The sequence below is a fragment of the Neoarius graeffei genome, chromosome 11 (genome assembly GCF_027579695.1).
Source record: "Neoarius graeffei isolate fNeoGra1 chromosome 11, fNeoGra1.pri, whole genome shotgun sequence".
Taxonomy (NCBI): Eukaryota; Metazoa; Chordata; class Actinopteri; order Siluriformes; family Ariidae; genus Neoarius; species Neoarius graeffei.
In genome coordinates this window covers 29,451,002-29,469,224 of record NC_083579.1, presented here as the reverse complement: position 1 = coordinate 29,469,224, position 18,223 = coordinate 29,451,002, and the positions used below count along the sequence as shown (strand labels likewise).

At 40.1% G+C, this 18,223-nt stretch overlaps 2 protein-coding genes across 2 annotated transcripts in view; one reads left to right on the top strand and one right to left on the bottom strand.

Moving 5' to 3' along the window:
- Nucleotides 1-6,037, top strand: part of LOC132893800 (adenylate kinase 7-like) — a 62,400-nt gene extending 56,363 nt beyond the window's left edge. Inside the window, exons 16-18 of the mRNA XM_060932935.1 lie at nt 388-602; nt 965-1,123; nt 5,955-6,037. Coding sequence (XP_060788918.1) covers nt 388-602; nt 965-1,123; nt 5,955-6,008 — 428 coding nt within the window. The 3' untranslated portion in view covers nt 6,009-6,037. The remainder of the gene's footprint in view (nt 1-387; nt 603-964; nt 1,124-5,954) is intronic.
- A 6,256-nt stretch (nt 6,038-12,293) lies between these two features.
- The window catches only part of LOC132893634 (ankyrin repeat and EF-hand domain-containing protein 1-like), a 31,251-nt gene continuing 25,321 nt past the window's right edge, over nt 12,294-18,223 (bottom strand). Inside the window, exons 10-11 of the mRNA XM_060932780.1 lie at nt 15,594-15,730; nt 12,294-12,434 (exon numbers count right to left, since the gene is read on the bottom strand). Of these exons, the coding sequence (XP_060788763.1) occupies nt 12,294-12,434; nt 15,594-15,730 (278 nt within the window). The remainder of the gene's footprint in view (nt 12,435-15,593; nt 15,731-18,223) is intronic.

Here is an 18,223-nt window from a genome sequence, read left to right as displayed (position 1 = left end):
ACCCCTCCCCATCCCCGCCCCCCTTCGCACACACTGGCCTGGTCCTGGTCTTGACTCTGTCTCACCCTGCCTTGGTCTTGATTTGATCTCAGCTCCTCAAAGTCTTGGTCTTGTCTCGGTCTCGATCATGACTTGATCTCGGTTTTGGTGGTCTTGACTACAACGCTACTTTCAACTCATCGTTCCAGTACAGTTCCAGAAACTCGCAGAATCAGTTTTGGTGGCTCAAGACCTTAGTAAAACTCTTTGTGTTGGGTTTTCCTTCATCACGTGTCTGTAGTTACAGCAAAGGCGCTGGAGTCGGGAAAGGGGAAACTAGTCTGTGTTTTCTCTTCCATTGCACTTCATGCTCAGCAATGTAAGCCTCTCCTTTCTGCTCCATTCTAGAGATTAACAGTGATGACTTGGAGAATGTCCTGGTGATTGAGAAGATGATAGAGAGTGTGGGGAAGGCCAGGAACTATGGCCCCACCATAAAGGATTTGGAGGAAGAGCGGAGGCAGGTGGAAATCAGACTGAGAGAGAAGGAGGAAGCGCGCCAGGCTGAATCCAAGCGCAAAAAGGAAGAAGAGGAGCAGCGGGCACAGCAGCAGGAGGAATGGGTACGAACACACACACTCCACGGGGGCCTCGATTTATTTTCTAGGGATGAAAAGAATAACCAGGATTCTCAGCAGGCAAGGATAGAGCTTGATTCTTAGATGTTTACAAAGACTGCACTTTATCTTCTTCAGTTGAATTAAGCCGAGTTAGTGTTCATACTGCAAAATAACATTTCCTCTCAGTGTTTTATTGTATTTATACCACAGCAATTCTCTAACACTAACAATTTTTACGAATGAAAAAACAAGTCATAATTGTAATCAATTTATATTTACATTTATTTTTGTGTAATGAAAATATTCGATAAAATGATCCTGTTATCACTGTTATTTATGTTTGTCTGTATGTTTGTTTCTGTCAGAACCGAAGTCTGGAGGAAGAGAGGCGACAGGAAGAGGTTGCGCTGATGGTAGCATCAGCTCCTCTCAGGCAATATTTGATGAACAGCGTCTTGCCCACTGTGATACGAGGCTGCCTCGAGATCTGTGAGCTCCGACCAGAAGATCCAATAGACTTCCTGGTAGGTCTTCTGACCAATATATATTTTAAGTTCGTTTCTTAGACAAGGATATTTTTTAAGCCTGTTACCTCGTTAACAGTTTCGGCGAGAATCTCCCGCCTTCTTCAGAAACCAGATGTCGAGTGGTGACGTGCCTTATCAGCTGATGTTGCGTGCAGGAGGCGTGAACGTCCCGCCCAATTTGACAGGTAGTCCACGCCTCCTGCTGTCAGGTCGCTCCTCCAGGACGGCGCTCCAGGTGTGCGACAGTGCATACGCTCCCTCGTCCCGGTTCATCGTCCTCTGCGCCCGCTTGCGTATCTCCACTGCCTCTAAAATCCAACGCTGGAATCTATTTTCTTCAGCGCGAATGACTCTGGCCTCTTCCCAATTCATTATGTGATTTTGCCGTTTGTAGTGGTCTGAAATGGCTGATTTTAGGTTTTCTTGGTGTGCTTTTTCTTTTTCGGATCTTGTGAGTCTTCTTGTTGTTTCTTTTTCACATTCTAATTGGTGTTCTTTCCTTCGAGTATGGAAGCATCTGCCCGTTTCACCAATATAGACTTTATTACATGAACGGCAAGGGATTTCATAGATGACGTTGCATTTATTGTCCAGTTGTATTTTGTCTTTGGGGTGAACTAGCAGCTGTCGGAGGTTCTTGTATGGTTTGACCGGGGTGTTGATGTGGTATTTCCTCATGGATCGTTGGATGCGTTCTGTGACTCCTTTTATGTACGGTAGTGTGACAAAGCCCCGGTTTGTTTTTTCGGTGTTTTTTCTTGTTTGTTTATTTTCTTTTATTTGTGTCTGTAATTTCCCTTTCCGAATTGCCCACGGTGGATATTGGCAGTTTTTTAATGCCTGTTGGATGTGTTGTTCCTCCTCCTGTCTGTCTTTCTCCTCCGTGATGTTCTGTGTTCTGTGGGGGACCCGCTATCTGCCACTCTATGCAACTTTTTTATGGAGGATCTGGAAACCCGAGCCATAGAAACAGCACCGGATGACTGCAAACCTATCTTCTGGAAAAGATATGTTGATGACATTCTCGAAATAACCAAAAGAGGCCACACACAACAACTCACGGATCATTTAAACTCCATAGACAAGACAGGCAACATCAAATTCACACACGAAGAGGAAACGGACAAGACAATAGCTTTTTTGGACTTAAAAATACACCACACAGAAGAAGGGAACATTAGAATTACAACATACAGAAAACCTACACACACCGACCAATATCTTCTCTGGACATCTGAACATCCCATCGCACACAAAATGTCAGTAATCAGAACACTATACGACCGAACACAGAACATCACGGAGGAGAAAGACAGACAGGAGGAGGAACAACACATCCAACAGGCATTAAAAAACTGCCAATATCCACCGTGGGCAATTCGGAAAGGGAAATTACAGACACAAATAAAAGAAAATAAACAAACAAGAAAAAACACCGAAAAAACAAACTGGGGCTTTGTCACACTACCGTACATAAAAGGAGTCACAGAACGCATCCAACGATCCATGAGGAAATACCACATCAACACCCCGGTCAAACCATACAAGAACCTCCGACAGCTGCTAGTTCACCCCAAAGACAAAATACAACTGGACAATAAATGCAACGTCATCTATGAAATCCCTTGCCGTTCATGTAATAAAGTCTATATTGGTGAAACGGGCAGATGCTTCCATACTCGAAGGAAAGAACACCAATTAGAATGTGAAAAAGAAACAACAAGAAGACTCACAAGATCCGAAAAAGAAAAAGCACACCAAGAAAACCTAAAATCAGCCATTTCAGACCACTGCAAACGGCAAAATCACATAATGAATTGGGAAGAGGCCAGAGTCATTCGCGCTGAAGAAAATAGATTCCAGCGTTGGATTTTAGAGGCAGTGGAGATACGCAAGCGGGCGCAGAGGACGATGAACCGGGACGAGGGAGCGTATGCACTGTCACACACCTGGAGCGCCGTCCTGGAGGAGCGACCTGACAGCAGGAGGCGTGGACTACCTGTCAAATTGGGCGGGACGTTCACGCCTCCTGCACGCAACATCAGCTGATAAGGCACGTCACCACTCGACATCTGGTTTCTGAAGAAGGCGGGAGATTCTCGCCGAAACTGTTAACGAGGTAACAAGCTTAAAAAATATCCTTGTCTAAGAAACGAACTTAAAATATTTGTAATAGTTAGACATAATGAACATCCACTAGGTCTTCTGACCCTTTAACCTATAATGGTGTTTCAGTCCAGCATTCATTCATGTGTACTGTTTATACAGTGTAGGCTTGTGTGATATTACACTGCTAGGATGTACAGTTATGCTTACACTGATTATATTTAAATGATATTGGCTGGCTTTTTTTCTTGGTATATCAGATATATTCAGTTCAGCTAGCATGATATTGGACAAATTGAAGACGAGTTCAGTATCATGCTAGCTCAATGGAATATATCTGATATACCACGAAAAAAGCCAGCTATTATTATTATTATTATTATTATTATTATACATTCCTTTCAGGTGTTCAATGCGTCTTTCTCTTTCAAAATTCTCTAAAAATCTTCAGTATTTAACAAAGCAAACCTGGCGGCCATGTTTAAATTGTCACAGTCGCTCGCTAACGCGGAAGATTTACATCTCTGACATGTCTCTTTTCCAGTTTTTCAATGTCCATTGGTATGTTTTTCTCTTGTAAATATGTGTGAAGAATATCTAATGAAGTTTTGGTAGCCTTTCGGGTGTTCAACGCATTTTTCTCTTTCCCGGTGAACAAAGAAATGCTTCCGCGCATGCACAGCAGATAACTGTCTCATTGGATATTCACATCAGCTACGACATGTGACGTCATGTTGTCTTGACAACCATGCAATATCGTAAACCATATTCAACGCTGGCGGCACGGTGGTGTAGTGGTTAGCGCTGTCGCCTCACAGCAAGAAGGTCCGGGTTCGAGCCCCGTGGCCGGCGAGGGCCTTTCTGTGCGGAGTTTGCATGTTCTCCCTGTGTCCACGTGGGTTTCCTCCAGGTGCTCCGGTTTCCCCCATAGTCCAAAGACGTGCAGGTTAGGTTAACTGGTGACTCTAAATTGACCGTAGGTGTGAATGTGAGTGTGAATGGTTGTCTGTGTCTCTTGTGTCAGCCCTGTGATGACCTGGCGACTTGTCCAGGGTGTACCCAGCCTTTCGCCCGTAGTCAGCTGGGATAGGCTCCAGCTTGCCTGCGACCCTGTAGAAGGATAAAGCGGCTAGAGATGATGAGATGAGATGAGATGAGATGAGATGAGATATTCAATGCTCATTCTCCATTGGGTAGAGTGACAGAATACACGTAGGATAAGCGATATGCTAACAATATTGCATGCTATCAAGCCAAATGAATGAAACCTGCTAGAAGGGAATAGAATATATGTTTTTATTCCATCAAAAAAGTGTCCTGTATGTATAATAATTTATTTTATTACCAAACCTACCATTTTTTATGCATTTTGCATAAATGTGCTGCAATTAAACATTCAGAAATATGCCAAAAGGACACTCTTTTTTTCCCCCCCAGTAGAAGCAGGAGATGAGCCTGTCGACATATGAATGTGGAATGAATTGTGCTGGCATTTTGATGTCTCTGATGTTCATTAACACTCCTGTCACTAACATGAGAGAAGTATATAGTTAGCATCGGTTAACTATAGATGCCATAATTACACATAATTACAGCCGAAAATGATCAAACAGCAGCACTTTCCTCTATCAGTTTTTGGCTGATAGAGGGAAAAAAAGGAGAAAAATCCGAACTGATAAAACATTTAAACAGGCCTACATTGAAGTTAAATGTTGATGTTATAGTGTTAATGGTGATAAAAATTTGAATGTGATGAATTTATTTTTGTTTTCCTGTGGCTTTCAGAGCTCAGACGTGTTCAAGCGAAGCATCAAAAGTGAAAATGCCATGTAGATATTAGACAGCCAATTTGTAAAGGATTTATTATTATTATTATTATTATTATTATTAATAATTGTAAGGATTTATTCTTAATTGTAAGGATTTATTCTGTGACCCTCTGTTCAGCTAGAAACAGTTAAAAATGACCTTCTGGTCAGCTAGACATTGTTTAAAAATTCCATTATTGTCGTAAGGACATATTGCTCTGTGTTCTATCTTAAGAATAGGCTGTACATCAGAACATTATTGATAAGAAATGACCTTTGATATCTGTCTGAACATCCTATCAGAACATGCTGTTTATTATTGATGTAGATAATTTGACCTGCCCAGACCAAGGTCTTTTCACTTGCACGTAATCTTTCTCCCCCCAACGCACACACACACACATGCATATAAAATCTCCTGTTTTCTCTTTGCCTTTCGGCGAAGCTGTGAAATAAAGACGGGAAACTAATTTCTGGGTTCTTGTCTGTTTCACGAATCGCCCCAGAATATTCTGGGTGACACGGAGGGACCTGTTTGCGAGAGTGTGATCGCTCCGGTTGGGGGGCAAGAGGAAGAGACGATGGATCTCTATCCTAACAATAATAATAAATACAGCTTACTGTGCATTACTGCAGAATCACAGAAAAATCCACCTCCCTGACTGCGAAGCTGGTAGTAGTATTTAGTTAGTTATGAAGTATAACTAATTAACTATTAGTTGTAATTTAGTCCAAAATGATCACTTTTGGATGATTTTAATTGTTTATTGCCTTTTTTTTTTAAAGAAAAGCTAAAATTACAAGCAGGGAACCATTAATATTGCATAAGCCTAATGCTGTGTGACTGAATAGATAGCAGTTTAGTCGGTTTTCTGCATTGAAACATTGTTTTCTCTTTATCTGTTATGTTTCAGGCTGAATATCTCCTGAAAAACAATCCAGAAGTGCAACCAAAGACACCTGCTTAAAAGATGAACCTCAAAACTACAAGTCAGGCCTGATGTCAGACTTAAAGTTTCTGACTGCAGAGTTGAATTCTGAGCAAAAATGTTCGATTTCTCTTGCTGTTGGAGTTTCAAGATGTTTCACTGCTGCACACACTGTGTATCCGATGTGTAAATGTTTTGCCGAGATAAAAACTGTCCAGGATTTTACGATTCCAGAGCTTGCCGAAGCAAGTGAGTAACAATATCACATGATCATTGTGAGGCGTTTGACCTACTTTTAACCAAAACGAGTTGGTGTGGGCAAACATGGAGGACTCAGCTAAGCCTGCCTAGTGAGTGCAACTGCAAGATAGAGCAAGGTTAGACGGCATGTCATTTTTCTGGACAGATAACTAAATCATTCTAGCTAGCACTTGGCAATCTTAGCCTTAGGCTACATCCACACGACAACAGCAATGAGATTTTTTTTTTTAAATATCATGTCCACATGGGCAACGGATCAGTAAAATATCAGGTTCATATGGCAACGCAACGCTTGCTGAAAACGATGCAATACACATGCCACACCTCTACGTGTGCTGTAAGACGGTCCCATCGGAGACACCAGAACAATAGAAGAAGTAGACGCATGCGCATAAGCCCCTTCTTCTGTAGCATTAGCCACATAAAGTTTTGATTATTAATCAGTAGCGTAAAACGAAAGACGTGGAAAGAGGAATGAATGGGGGTAGATGGAAGCTGGTACGCCAACATTCTGATATCCTCCAGAATTATTTAATGGTCCGGAATAAATTGAATACTACACATTGATGGATTACTTTGTTCTTCTACGCCCTTTTTGAGGAATGTATTGTCGGACTTAAACCAACATCTGAAGAGGTGAGATCACTCCTTTGTTTCCCTATTTTTGCTGGCAGGATTGTTTTTGTTTTTGGAAAGCGCACGGGTGGTGCGCGGTTTGGTACTGCTTCCGCAGTGTTTGGACTAAAGACTCTGCCCTAAGGGCTATTCTCTCACTCTCTTTCTCTCTCTGTCTCTCTCTCACTTTGCACCATTACACAATAAATATTCACAGTGAAAATATTTTGTAAGCGCGTTTCATGAACCAAGTTATAGGATTTGTTGACAACTCGCATCGAGTTTGTTACATTTCTACCCGGCGTGAAGCACTGACAGTCATGTGGTTGTGACGTCATCGTAAACAAATCCGTTCTACTCATCCAGACGACTTCGCAACAGCGCTGTTGCCAGATTTTTTCACTCTGGAACCCGTTCTCAAAAGATTTCGTTTTGGGGCACCCAAAACGCCGGTGTCGTGTGGACGCCAGGTCGAAACGATAAACAATTTTATCAGATTCACCTGAATCCGTTGCCGTATGGACAGGGCCTTAGACTGCATGGGTTCGATTCCACGGTAGCGAGTATGGAGTTACACACCTAATGTTTTGATCTTACAGAGAAAGAAACGATAACACAAAAGTAGTAACAGAGAAAAGATATATTCATTTTTTGTTTCACAGATCTATTTGTGAATGTCAACTACAAATTACATCCCTGCAACTCAAAACTCCGAGGTGGATGCAGAGTCACTCTGCATCCACAAGTCGTCATCTTGGTGTGACACAGTTCCATAGTTATGCTAATTAGTTAAAGCTCCTCACATTCGGCTATTTTCGTAGGGCCAAACTATTTCCCTCAAAAGGTAGGAAAACGGTCCCAAAACGGAGAAAAGCGACCCTCAGCACGTCAAAATGATCACATCTCATCCGCATGATATTGTTCTTGAGGGACATAGGAAAATGCCATGCAAAAAAAAAAAAATTATTTCAGATGACTTTGCAGTCAGCACCTTTAATGAAGTGTAAATGTGTTGATTACATTGATTATTTTATATGTATGATGGATCATTTTTATGAAGCATGTTACAATAAATTAATTAAAGCATGTTGGAATGCAAACCTTTGAGTTTGCTAAGAAAGATAACTGACTTTTTTTTTTTTAAATAAAATTAGTTCCTTTGCTAACTTTTAATTCTTGGTGCTATGGCATCTCTTTTATTTAGTTCAGTTGGCTTGAGATTGCAAACAGTTGCCTTGTGCACCAATTTGTTTTCCTGAGTGGGTTTTACTGTACTGGTCAAGCAAGTGTACTTTGATAGACAGTTCTTATTGGTTCTCATAAAGATTGCTTTACATATTCAGCTCATGTCAAAGTGATTGAATGTTATAATTGTTCATGATCATTTAATACCATGCCAATGTTATCCATCCTTGATGGTCAATAAAACAATTTCTGAGATTTCTATAGAACCATTTGGAGCTATTTTAGATTCATTTCAGTTGTTCATTAAGACGATCAAATATTTAAACTGTAAATGTAGCACTTAATGTATATAAATACTTAGAAAATAAATGGGGCGGCACGGTAGTGTAGTGGTTAGCACTGTCGCCTCACAGCAAGAAGGTCCGGGTTTGAGCCCCATGGCCGGCGAGGGCCTTTCTGTGCGGAGTTTGCATGTTCTCCCTGTGTCCACGTGGGTTTCCTCCGGGTGCTCCGGTTTCCCCCACAGTCCAAAGACATGCAGGTTAGGTTAACTGGTGACTCTAAATTGACCGTAGGTGTGAATGTGAGTGTGAATGGTTGTCTGTGTCTATGTGTCAGCCCTGTGATGACCTGGCGACTTGTCCAGGGTGTACCCCGCCTTTCGCCCATAGTCAGCTGGGATAGGCTCCAGCTTGCCTGCGACCCTGTAGAACAGGATAAAGCGGCTAGAGATAATGAGATGAGATGAGAAAATAAATGTGTGCAGTTATGTGCTTGCGTTTGAGAAACTGTGATTTTTTTTTTCCACTGAGAAGCTGTAGAACAGTGGGTGTGTGTTATTTTCTGTTGTTCACTGATGCAGATCTATAAGCCTGTACTGATTACCACTATCTGTTCAAATCTGTTCTTCGATCCAAAAATATGAATGAATGTTGTAAATGAAACTAACTTTCCTGGTCACTGTGAGCCTGATCAGGATAAAACACTAACTGGAGTTTCAGGAATAACCGTCACCATCCTCATCATGTTTGTCCTCAGTGGCATTTTTAAAAATTTATGGAATAAACACGACTGCATAAAAGAAAAATGAACAGTGCTGATGAGGCAGCGGGGGCGTGATCGAAAGTCAGCTGTGGGCGGCGAGGAGTCATGTAGAACCAGCAGGTAACATGTTGAGTTTGACCTGTGTTCGAGTACTGGCCATTTATTTATGTCTCTCTTGTGGTCTTGCAGAGAGAGAGAGAGAGAGAGAGAGACCCAGTGTTATGTGTGCATAAAGAGCAAATAAAGCTGCTGAAAAATGAACTTGGAAAAATAAAATGCACCTTCGGTCATCAAGTCTGTCTCCCACTTCTTCATTTCCCAAGAGCCTTGAGAATGTTACAGCTGATTTATTTAATTCATTTATTTCTTTTCTCTAGCTCATCAGACAAATGTGCGTTGTTGAGACTGTACAATAAACGGACGCTAGGGTGCATCAGTTGCCCTCACTTTCATAAAATCTGATGCATTTTTGTTTGGATGTTCTTTTTCACCAATAAAGACATCCTGTAAAAATTTTTTGATCATATTCAAAAGTCTAATGGTGGCACCATGAGGTTCATTTTTTGCCAAAAAACGCTTATTTTATGTTTTCGCGTAATGTTTGAATCACAATGTTGGACTCCATTTATTGATTTCTTGTGAGCCAGAGATCATGTTAAGAACCTTTGCAAGGGATTGAAAAGCATTAATGTGATTCATAATACATTTGTATTGTTTAAAAGTAGTTGAACGATGATTCAATGAACAGCTAAAACTCAAACTGTGCTTGATAATATATTTAGAATATGTACTAAAAATGTGTATCTAAGATATTTGGTATACTCTATAAGGTGCCATAATGTTTCATGAAAAGTGATCGAAATTTTGTCATAAAAGTCATAAAATAGAAGCTTTTTCCATAACTTTGAGCTTCTGGTGCCACCATTAAACTTTTGAATTTTGTCAAAATATTTCACCCAGTGTGTTTTCTTACCAAAAGGAACATAAAAATAAAAATGCATCATGATCGGAGGAACTTTTCATTTTTAGGGGGCAACTGATGCACCCTAACGGATGCCTCCAGAAAATTTTTCCAAGGGGTGGTCAGATAGGGGCCACTGAAAGTCTTGGGGTAGCACACCAAAACCAAAAGCCATAACAGAATTTCAGGGAGTCTGTGACACTGTTATCATATTTTGGTTATTTAAAATCTATGGCAATATGAGAGTGAGGGAATCACCGACTGATATACTTTGCGTTCTTATTTTACAGTTAATATTTAAATAATATTGGCTGGCTTTTTTCCGTAGTATATCTGATAGATTCCATTCAGCTAGCATGATATTGAACAAGTCGAAGACTCTTTATCTGTCTACTTTTAGGACTTGTGTGAAAATCTGATGATGTTTTTGGTCACATTTAAGCAGAAATATAGAAAATTTGAAAAGGTTCACAAACTTTCAAACAACACTGTATGTGCCTGTACATACATATAGTTGGTGATTACTTGTTCTTCAAATAGGCTAGTTGTCCTTTTCCTTAAAAAGACAAATATACGTATTTAATTTGAAGGGCTGTACACTGATTGTAAGAAACAAAACATTTACTGGAACCAAGCCTTCTCAAGTTCAAAATCACCACGCTGAGGCCTTCAATTATTTAAATACAGCTTTATTTGGCTGTTGTGATATTTTTGTTTACAGAAGTACACATGTCCAACAATGAAAAATAAAACAAAAAAAAAATCATCATCATGGCCAATGTACATTTTACTATCGCCTACTCACAACCTTGCTTTGCTTTATCAGGCCACGTTCTTTTCAATACAGCTGTATTCACCTACTGCTGTGTCTTTTGGCAAACACATCCAGAACATCAGGATTTATGGCTCTCACCCTTCTTGACTCTACACTTTAACACCCCTAAATTGCTCAATCGCTCATTGCATTTCTCAAGACAGCCTTGATTAACTTTAGCACAGAAAAACTGCTCCCATGATGCAGTGCTCACAGGTCACGCGAATCCTCCTCTGTCCCTCTGCTGCCGCTCCCCTGGATTAACTTTCTTCTTCAAGTAAGAAGAAATGTCTGTGAACTTTCTCTTCATTGTCTGCAAATTTACATCACACAGCACAGTAACTAATCATGGCTAGTAAGCTAACGCTATACCACCCTACCAGATAATTAACAGTTATTCCACGAAATCGAGTCGTACATGAGCTTATAGCCGATGAGGTGCATAGCACCGAGTTGGCTATAAGCCATGTACGATGAGATTGAGTGTAGTAACTGTTTTATTGTATCCACATTCACTGGATTTTGAGAAACAGAGTATTTTTATTTAAATTTTTTGCAAATTCGATAAATTAAAACTTCATACAAAACGTCCGATGAAATCATTTCCGCTTAACAAACCGGCAAAATGACAGTAGCGATTTATGAAAAATGCTATAATAATAATTCTTGAAAAAAAAAGGATATGTTCTTATCATCAAATACTTTTATTCCATATTTTGTTGCTTTTTTATTTTTTGGGAATTTTGTTTTCGAGTAGAGCTTTTATTTGATTCTTGGTTGGTTCAGCAATATGCTCCAACATTTTGTTTTTCTCTCCTCATAGGATATGAGCTGATAGCCTAGTAGTACAGTAGCCAATCAGAGCACGCAATCACTCATATCCAGTGAATGCGGATAGAATAATGTTAGTTAGCTATCCCTCAGCTAGTTAGTTAGCTGGGTAACTTAATTCGACACCGTCAAAAACACTGCAGCCGGTCAAGAAAGCCACCAGAGCTTTCTGAATACATGCCCCCCCCCCCCCACACACACACACATATTGTATGACTTACTTACCCGTTAGCAGTCTAGTGGTCTCTCAACTCCGCTGAGCTCAGCTACTGCTGTCCATGAGTGTCAGTGAGTGAGTGCACCTGCAGCAGCAGGCAGGGGCAGGGGCATCGGATAGTGAGTGACAGACGGTTAAAAGCGGCTCTGCATTTGAATGCATCATTGAAGCTTGCCCTCGCCTCTCTTCAAAGACTAAAAGGAGGTTTAGTCACCTCCATACAGCAGATCAGGAGGCAACTGTCTGGCTCAAGGACTTCACTAAATAGATAAATATTATGCATATGCGACTGGTATGACTGGGGGAGAGAGCAAATTTATAGGTGTGGCCATGGGGCTCCCATCGCCCCTTGGTGGCGCTATTGACAATAAAGGCTTTTGGTACAACTGGATGCCACTACTTTTTTTGTTTGGCGAGTTTATGCTTTTTTCTACCATCATCCTTGATCGCCAGGATGTCCACATTGGAAAACCGGTTCTTCCTGTCAATTTGCATCTGCTTCAGCCGAGAGGACAAGACAACCTTCTTCCCCCACACCTACACACACACACACACACACACACACACAAGAGATTTTTATACATTACAAATTGCTGTGTTCATTTTTTTTAATTTCTAAATGGATCTTGTGTCTCTGTGCAAAGGACTAAACATGGATATTTATATCCCTTAAAATACAACCCCGATTCCAAAAAAGTTGGGACAAAGTACAAATTGTAAATAAAAACGGAATGCAATAATTTACAAATCTCAAAAACTGATATTGTATTCACAATAGAACATAGACAACATATCAAATGTCGAAAGTGAGACATTTTGAAATTTCATGCCAAATATTGACTCATTTGAAATTTCATAACAGCAACACATCTCAAAAAAGTTGGGACAGGGGCAATAAGAGGCTGGAAAAGTTAAAGGTACAAAAAAGGAACAGCTGGAGGACCAAATTGCAACTCATTAGGTCAATTGGCAATAGGTCATTAACATGACTAGGTATAAAAAGAGCATCTTGGAGTGGCAGCGGCTATCAGAAGTAAAGATGGGAAGAGGATCACCAATCCCCCTAATTCTGCGCCGACAAATAGTGGAGCAATATCAGAAAGGAGTTCGACAGTGTAAAATTGCAAAGAGTTTGAACATATCATCTACAGTGCATAATATCATCAAAAGATTCAGAGACTCTGGAAGAATCTCTGTGCGTAAGGGTCAAGGCCGGAAAACCATACTGGGTGCCCGTGATCTTCAGGCCCTTAGACGGCACTGCATCACATACAGGCATGCTTCTGTATTGGAAATCACAAAATGGGCTCAGGAATATTTCCAGAGAACATTATCTGTGAACACAATTCACCGTGCCATCCACCGTTGCCAGCTAAAACTCTATAGTTCAAAGAAGAAGCCGTATCTAAACATGATCCAGAAGCGCAGACGTCTTCTCTGGGCCAAGGCTCATTTAAAATGGACTGTGGCAAAGTGGAAAACTGTTCTGTGGTCAGACGAATCAAAATTTGAATTTCTTTATGGAAATCAGGGACGCCGTGTCATGCGGACTAAAGAGGAGAAGGACGACCCAAGTTGTTATCAGCGCTCAGTTCAGAAGCCTGCATCGCTGATGTTATGGGGTTGCATTAGCGCGTGTGGCATGGGCAGCTTACACATCTGGAAAGACACCATCAATGCTGAAAGGTATATCCAGGTTCTAGAGCAACATATGCTCCCATCCAGACGACGTCTCTTTCAGGGAAGACCTTGCATTTTCCAACATGACAATGCCAAACCACATACTGCATCAATTACAGCATCATGGCTGCGTAGAAGAAGGGTCTGGGTACTGAACTGGCCAGCCTGCAGTCCAGATCTTTCACCCATAGAAAACATTTGGCGCATCATAAAATGGAAGATACAACAAAAAAGACCTAAGACAGTTGAAAACATGTGGTAAACATGGCCTTGTCCCAACTTTTTTGAGATGTGTTGTTGTCATGAAATTTAAAATCACCTCATTTTTCTCTTTAAATGATACATTTTCTCAGTTTAAACATTTGATATGTCATCTATGTTCTATTCTGAATAAAATATGGAATTTTGAAACTTCCACATCATTGCATTCTGTTTTTATTTACAATTTGTACTTTGTCCCAACTTTTTTGGAATCGGGGTTGTACCTCACAAATACCGAAACAAATTACAAACTATGCACTATATTCATACACTACACACTTCACTATGGAGTAGACATGCAATGATGTATTGTGTGACGAGAAATCGTGAGACAAATTTTAAGAATTCAAATCAACAAAATAAAAACTCGCAATTATTATCAGCCTGCGTAAGCTTAGATTTTCTGAGCTGCAATTGTGTTATTTAGACAACAGAGGGCAGAACCGCGTACAACTGCAAGTGTACCCGTGACTTCGCCATAGACAGAAGTAACACAGCTCTAGTGCCATGAAAACAAACACCAAACTAACAAACAAAACCCACAGATCTAAAATTGGAAAACACTGCTGTGTGACTGACTCTACAAACAGATTTAACAAGAACTCTCTTTTTACAGACTGCTGAAAGTTAAAGAAAAGACAGCAACATGGAGGTCATACAAATGTTCATAAAAGTTTGAGGAAAGGCCTATTTGTGATTAACATTTTCATTTTTAATAAAAGAAAATTAGTTAGTAGGCTATAATATTTTACACCAACCTTTACAAATGTGGGTAAATAATTACTGTTGGTTATTGAAAAAATAAAAAGGATTTTTTTTTTTAGTTTAATAAAAATGAATATACTGAAGTTGAAAAAAGTTTGGAAGATGTTGCATTTTTGGTCATAAAATTTTCTTCATTTAATATTTTTTCAAAAATATCATAGGAAGCTCGAATAATGAACCCAATATTGTGAATCAAATAGTGAATTAGGTGAATCATTACATACCGACTACAATATATAGTATCTGGATGTTGGTAAGGTGATAAATCAAACAATAAAACCTAAAATGGTTGTCTTTTTTCTATTTTTTTTTCTATATTGTGTCTATGATGCATCGGCCATTTTGAAAATGTCAACCCAAAATGGTTTCTGAACATAGTTTCAAAGTATACAGTATTTTTACATGATATAGTGGTATATTTAGGGGATATATCATTACTGATTTTCATCACTCATTTGATCACTAAAACTATTGTTTTCAGTGCGTGTGGAAAAAAAATGCTGTCCATTTAAGGAGACAATTACTTACAGTTGTCGAGGGCAGGGTAATGCAGTGGTCTGTACTTTCCTGATTTAAACCTATGGTGCATGTTTTCTGAACTGGAGTTGCTTTTACCTCCTCCTGGGAGAAAAAAAAAAAACATTACATTTATAGGCTATATACCAAATTACATGTTGCGATGTGAAATCCTGGGCCGTGTAGGCCTTCTAGCCTAAAGTGTCAGCTGAAAGAGTATTCTACCACACCAAAGCTTTCCTCTGCCTGTAGCTGTGTCCCAAACTGCTACTCAAAGTAATTCGACACACATTGTGAGGTGGAATTACTTCCAACTACAATGAGTACTTACTAAACTCACCTGCTCAACAGAATGTACCAAAGAGCACTATTTTTCACATCATGGTATGTTATAATATAGCATAGTATAGTATCCTGTAATATCTTTAATGAGAAGACAAGTGCAAGAGAACTCGTCCTCTCCATTAGTTTGACCTTCTCTTCAGGAGGTTTTGATTTCTGAGGTGGCTTTTTCCCCTGATCTTGCACGGTGGAGCTTTGCATGCCAGTGTTGATCAAATCGCAGATTTCCTTAGATCCATACATCTGGGCAAGGACCAAACAGTTTTGTCCTGTACAAAAAAGGCAAATGTAGTTAAAAAAAAATCTGATCTAGGTGAACATTAGAATGTTCCACTGATGCAAACAAAACAAAAACTTTCAATATCATGAGATATCGATTTGACCAGTTCTGGTTGACTTTTCTTGTGGTCTGCAAATTTTGGTTCCTAGTCTGGTTCTCGATTGCCAGTCATGAAAAAAAAAATTCAAAAATGACAAAAAATACTTTCCTATAGGATCTGTAGGATGGGGTATCAGTAAAGATATCCTTTATTATTCCATCCACATTCACCCGATATGAGCAATCGCACGCTCTGATTGGCTTCTCTACTACTAGGCTATCAGCTCATAGACTGTGGGTAGAGAAAAACAAAATGGCGGCTTTGTTATCAAGTATTTAATAGAAACAGAAATAGCTAAAAGAATATTCCCCCCCCCAAAAAAAAAAAAAAAATCTCCTGTTCCACACTCCAGGCCAGTCGGTGGTGGTAATACACCTTTAAGTTGGTTGGTTGACCAACTGCCAAAAAAGAAGAAAATGGCAGATCGTGTTGCTGAACCAACCGAGGGAGAAATAAAAACTCGACTCAAAAACAAAATGCTAAAAAATTAAAAAAAAAGAAGCAACAAAATGTGGAATAAAAGTATTTGATGGTAAGACCATGTCTTTTTATCTTTTTCAAAAATTATTATTGCGTTTTTCACAAATTGCTACTGTCATTTCACCAGTTTGTTTACATTCTAAGTGGAAATGATTTTGTCGGACATTTTGTATTAATTAAGTTTTTATTTATTGAATTTGCAAAAAATTAAAATAAAAATGCTCTGTTTCTCAAAATCCAGTGAATGTGGATCGAATAAAACAATTATTCCACTCAATCTCATCGTACATGGCTTATAGCCGACTCGATGCTACATGCCCCGTCAGCTATCAGCTCATGTACGACTCGATTTTGCAGAATAATTGTTAAATATCTCTATAATTTCTCACAGAGTACTAGGAGATCAAATTGAGAGAAACAAGGAGACTTTTGCTTCTCATCTTCTTGTGAGTTAAATGCGAGCATGATTAGTTCTGTTTGAGACATCCATATCTGTCAACCCATTTCAGAGTCCAGCCTTATAAGCCCTCACAAAAACCCTTATTAAAGACAAAAATATCCTTAGAAATTAACGAGACAATTATATATTGTTTTTGAGGTGTAATATATTGAAAAACAAACAAGGAAAAACTTCAATTGCATTTTTCCCACATCATAATCATGAACTTCATATAGCAAATTGTGTCCATCCCATAATTCATCCCATAACTCAAAATAATGATGTCTCTTTCATAGTGGCTAGCGCTGTCGCCTCACAGCAAGAAGGTCTGGGTTCGAGCCCCGTGGCCGGCGAGGGCCTTTCTGTGTGGAGTTTGCATGTTCTCCCCGTGTCCATGTGGGTTTCCTTTGGGTGCTCCGGTTTCCCCCACAGTCCAAAGGCATGCAGGTTAGGTTAATTGGTGGCTCTAAATTAACTGTAGGTGTGAATGGTTGTCTGTGTCAGCCCTGTGATGACCTGGCGACTTGTACAGGGTGTACCCCGCCTTTCGCCCGTAGTCAGCTGGGATAGGCTCCAGCTTGCCTGCGACCCTGTAGAAGGATAAAGCGGCTAGAGATAATGAGATGAGATGAGATGTGAATGGTTGTCTGTGTCAGCCCTGTGATGACCTAGCGGCTTGTCCAGGGTGTACCCCGCCTCTCACCCATAGTCAGCTGGGACAGACTCCAGCTTGCCTGCGACCCTGTAGGACAGGATAAGCAGCTACAGATAATGGATGGATGTCTTTTTCAGAATTAGGGTCAATATGAGTGCACAAGTGTGTGTATATTGTATTTATTTGAAAAGAAACTACAAGTGGAATGTACAGATGAATAGTAAAACATTTGAACTATTTTCTAAAACAGGGAACAATCTGCCCTTTCAATAGATCAACCCATTCAGGAACAAACCTTCCGTTGTACCTCATTCTTTTCACCAGGGTTCCCATCACTTCTCTGTGTTGAATACTCTTTCAAAACTACTTGACTGGAAAAACAGAACAGCTCTGGGCTCTTTTGTTCAGCTCACGATGGCGTGAAACATTCGGTTTCATGTGGATGCTTGTCTTTTAAGTATGATGTCAAAGTCTGAACTTTCAAGCGCTGAGCAAACCTGGTCACGGGACGATAATAGACAAGATGCTACGAACGGGACCCTCTGTCTGTGTAACACGATGGTTTCCATTTTGATTGTCAAAAGGTTGTATTCAGTCATGTGACTTTTGCTTGTGAGTTTACTTCCGGTGAATGAAGTAGTGGTCAGGCAGATGGATTCCAGACTACAGACAGTTGACCTGGATAACCTCATCTCATCTCATTATCTCTAGCCGCTTTATCCTTCTACAGGGTCGCAGGCAAGCTGGAGCCTATCCCAGCTGACTATGGGCGAAAGGCGGGGTACACCCTGGACAAGTCGCCAGGTCA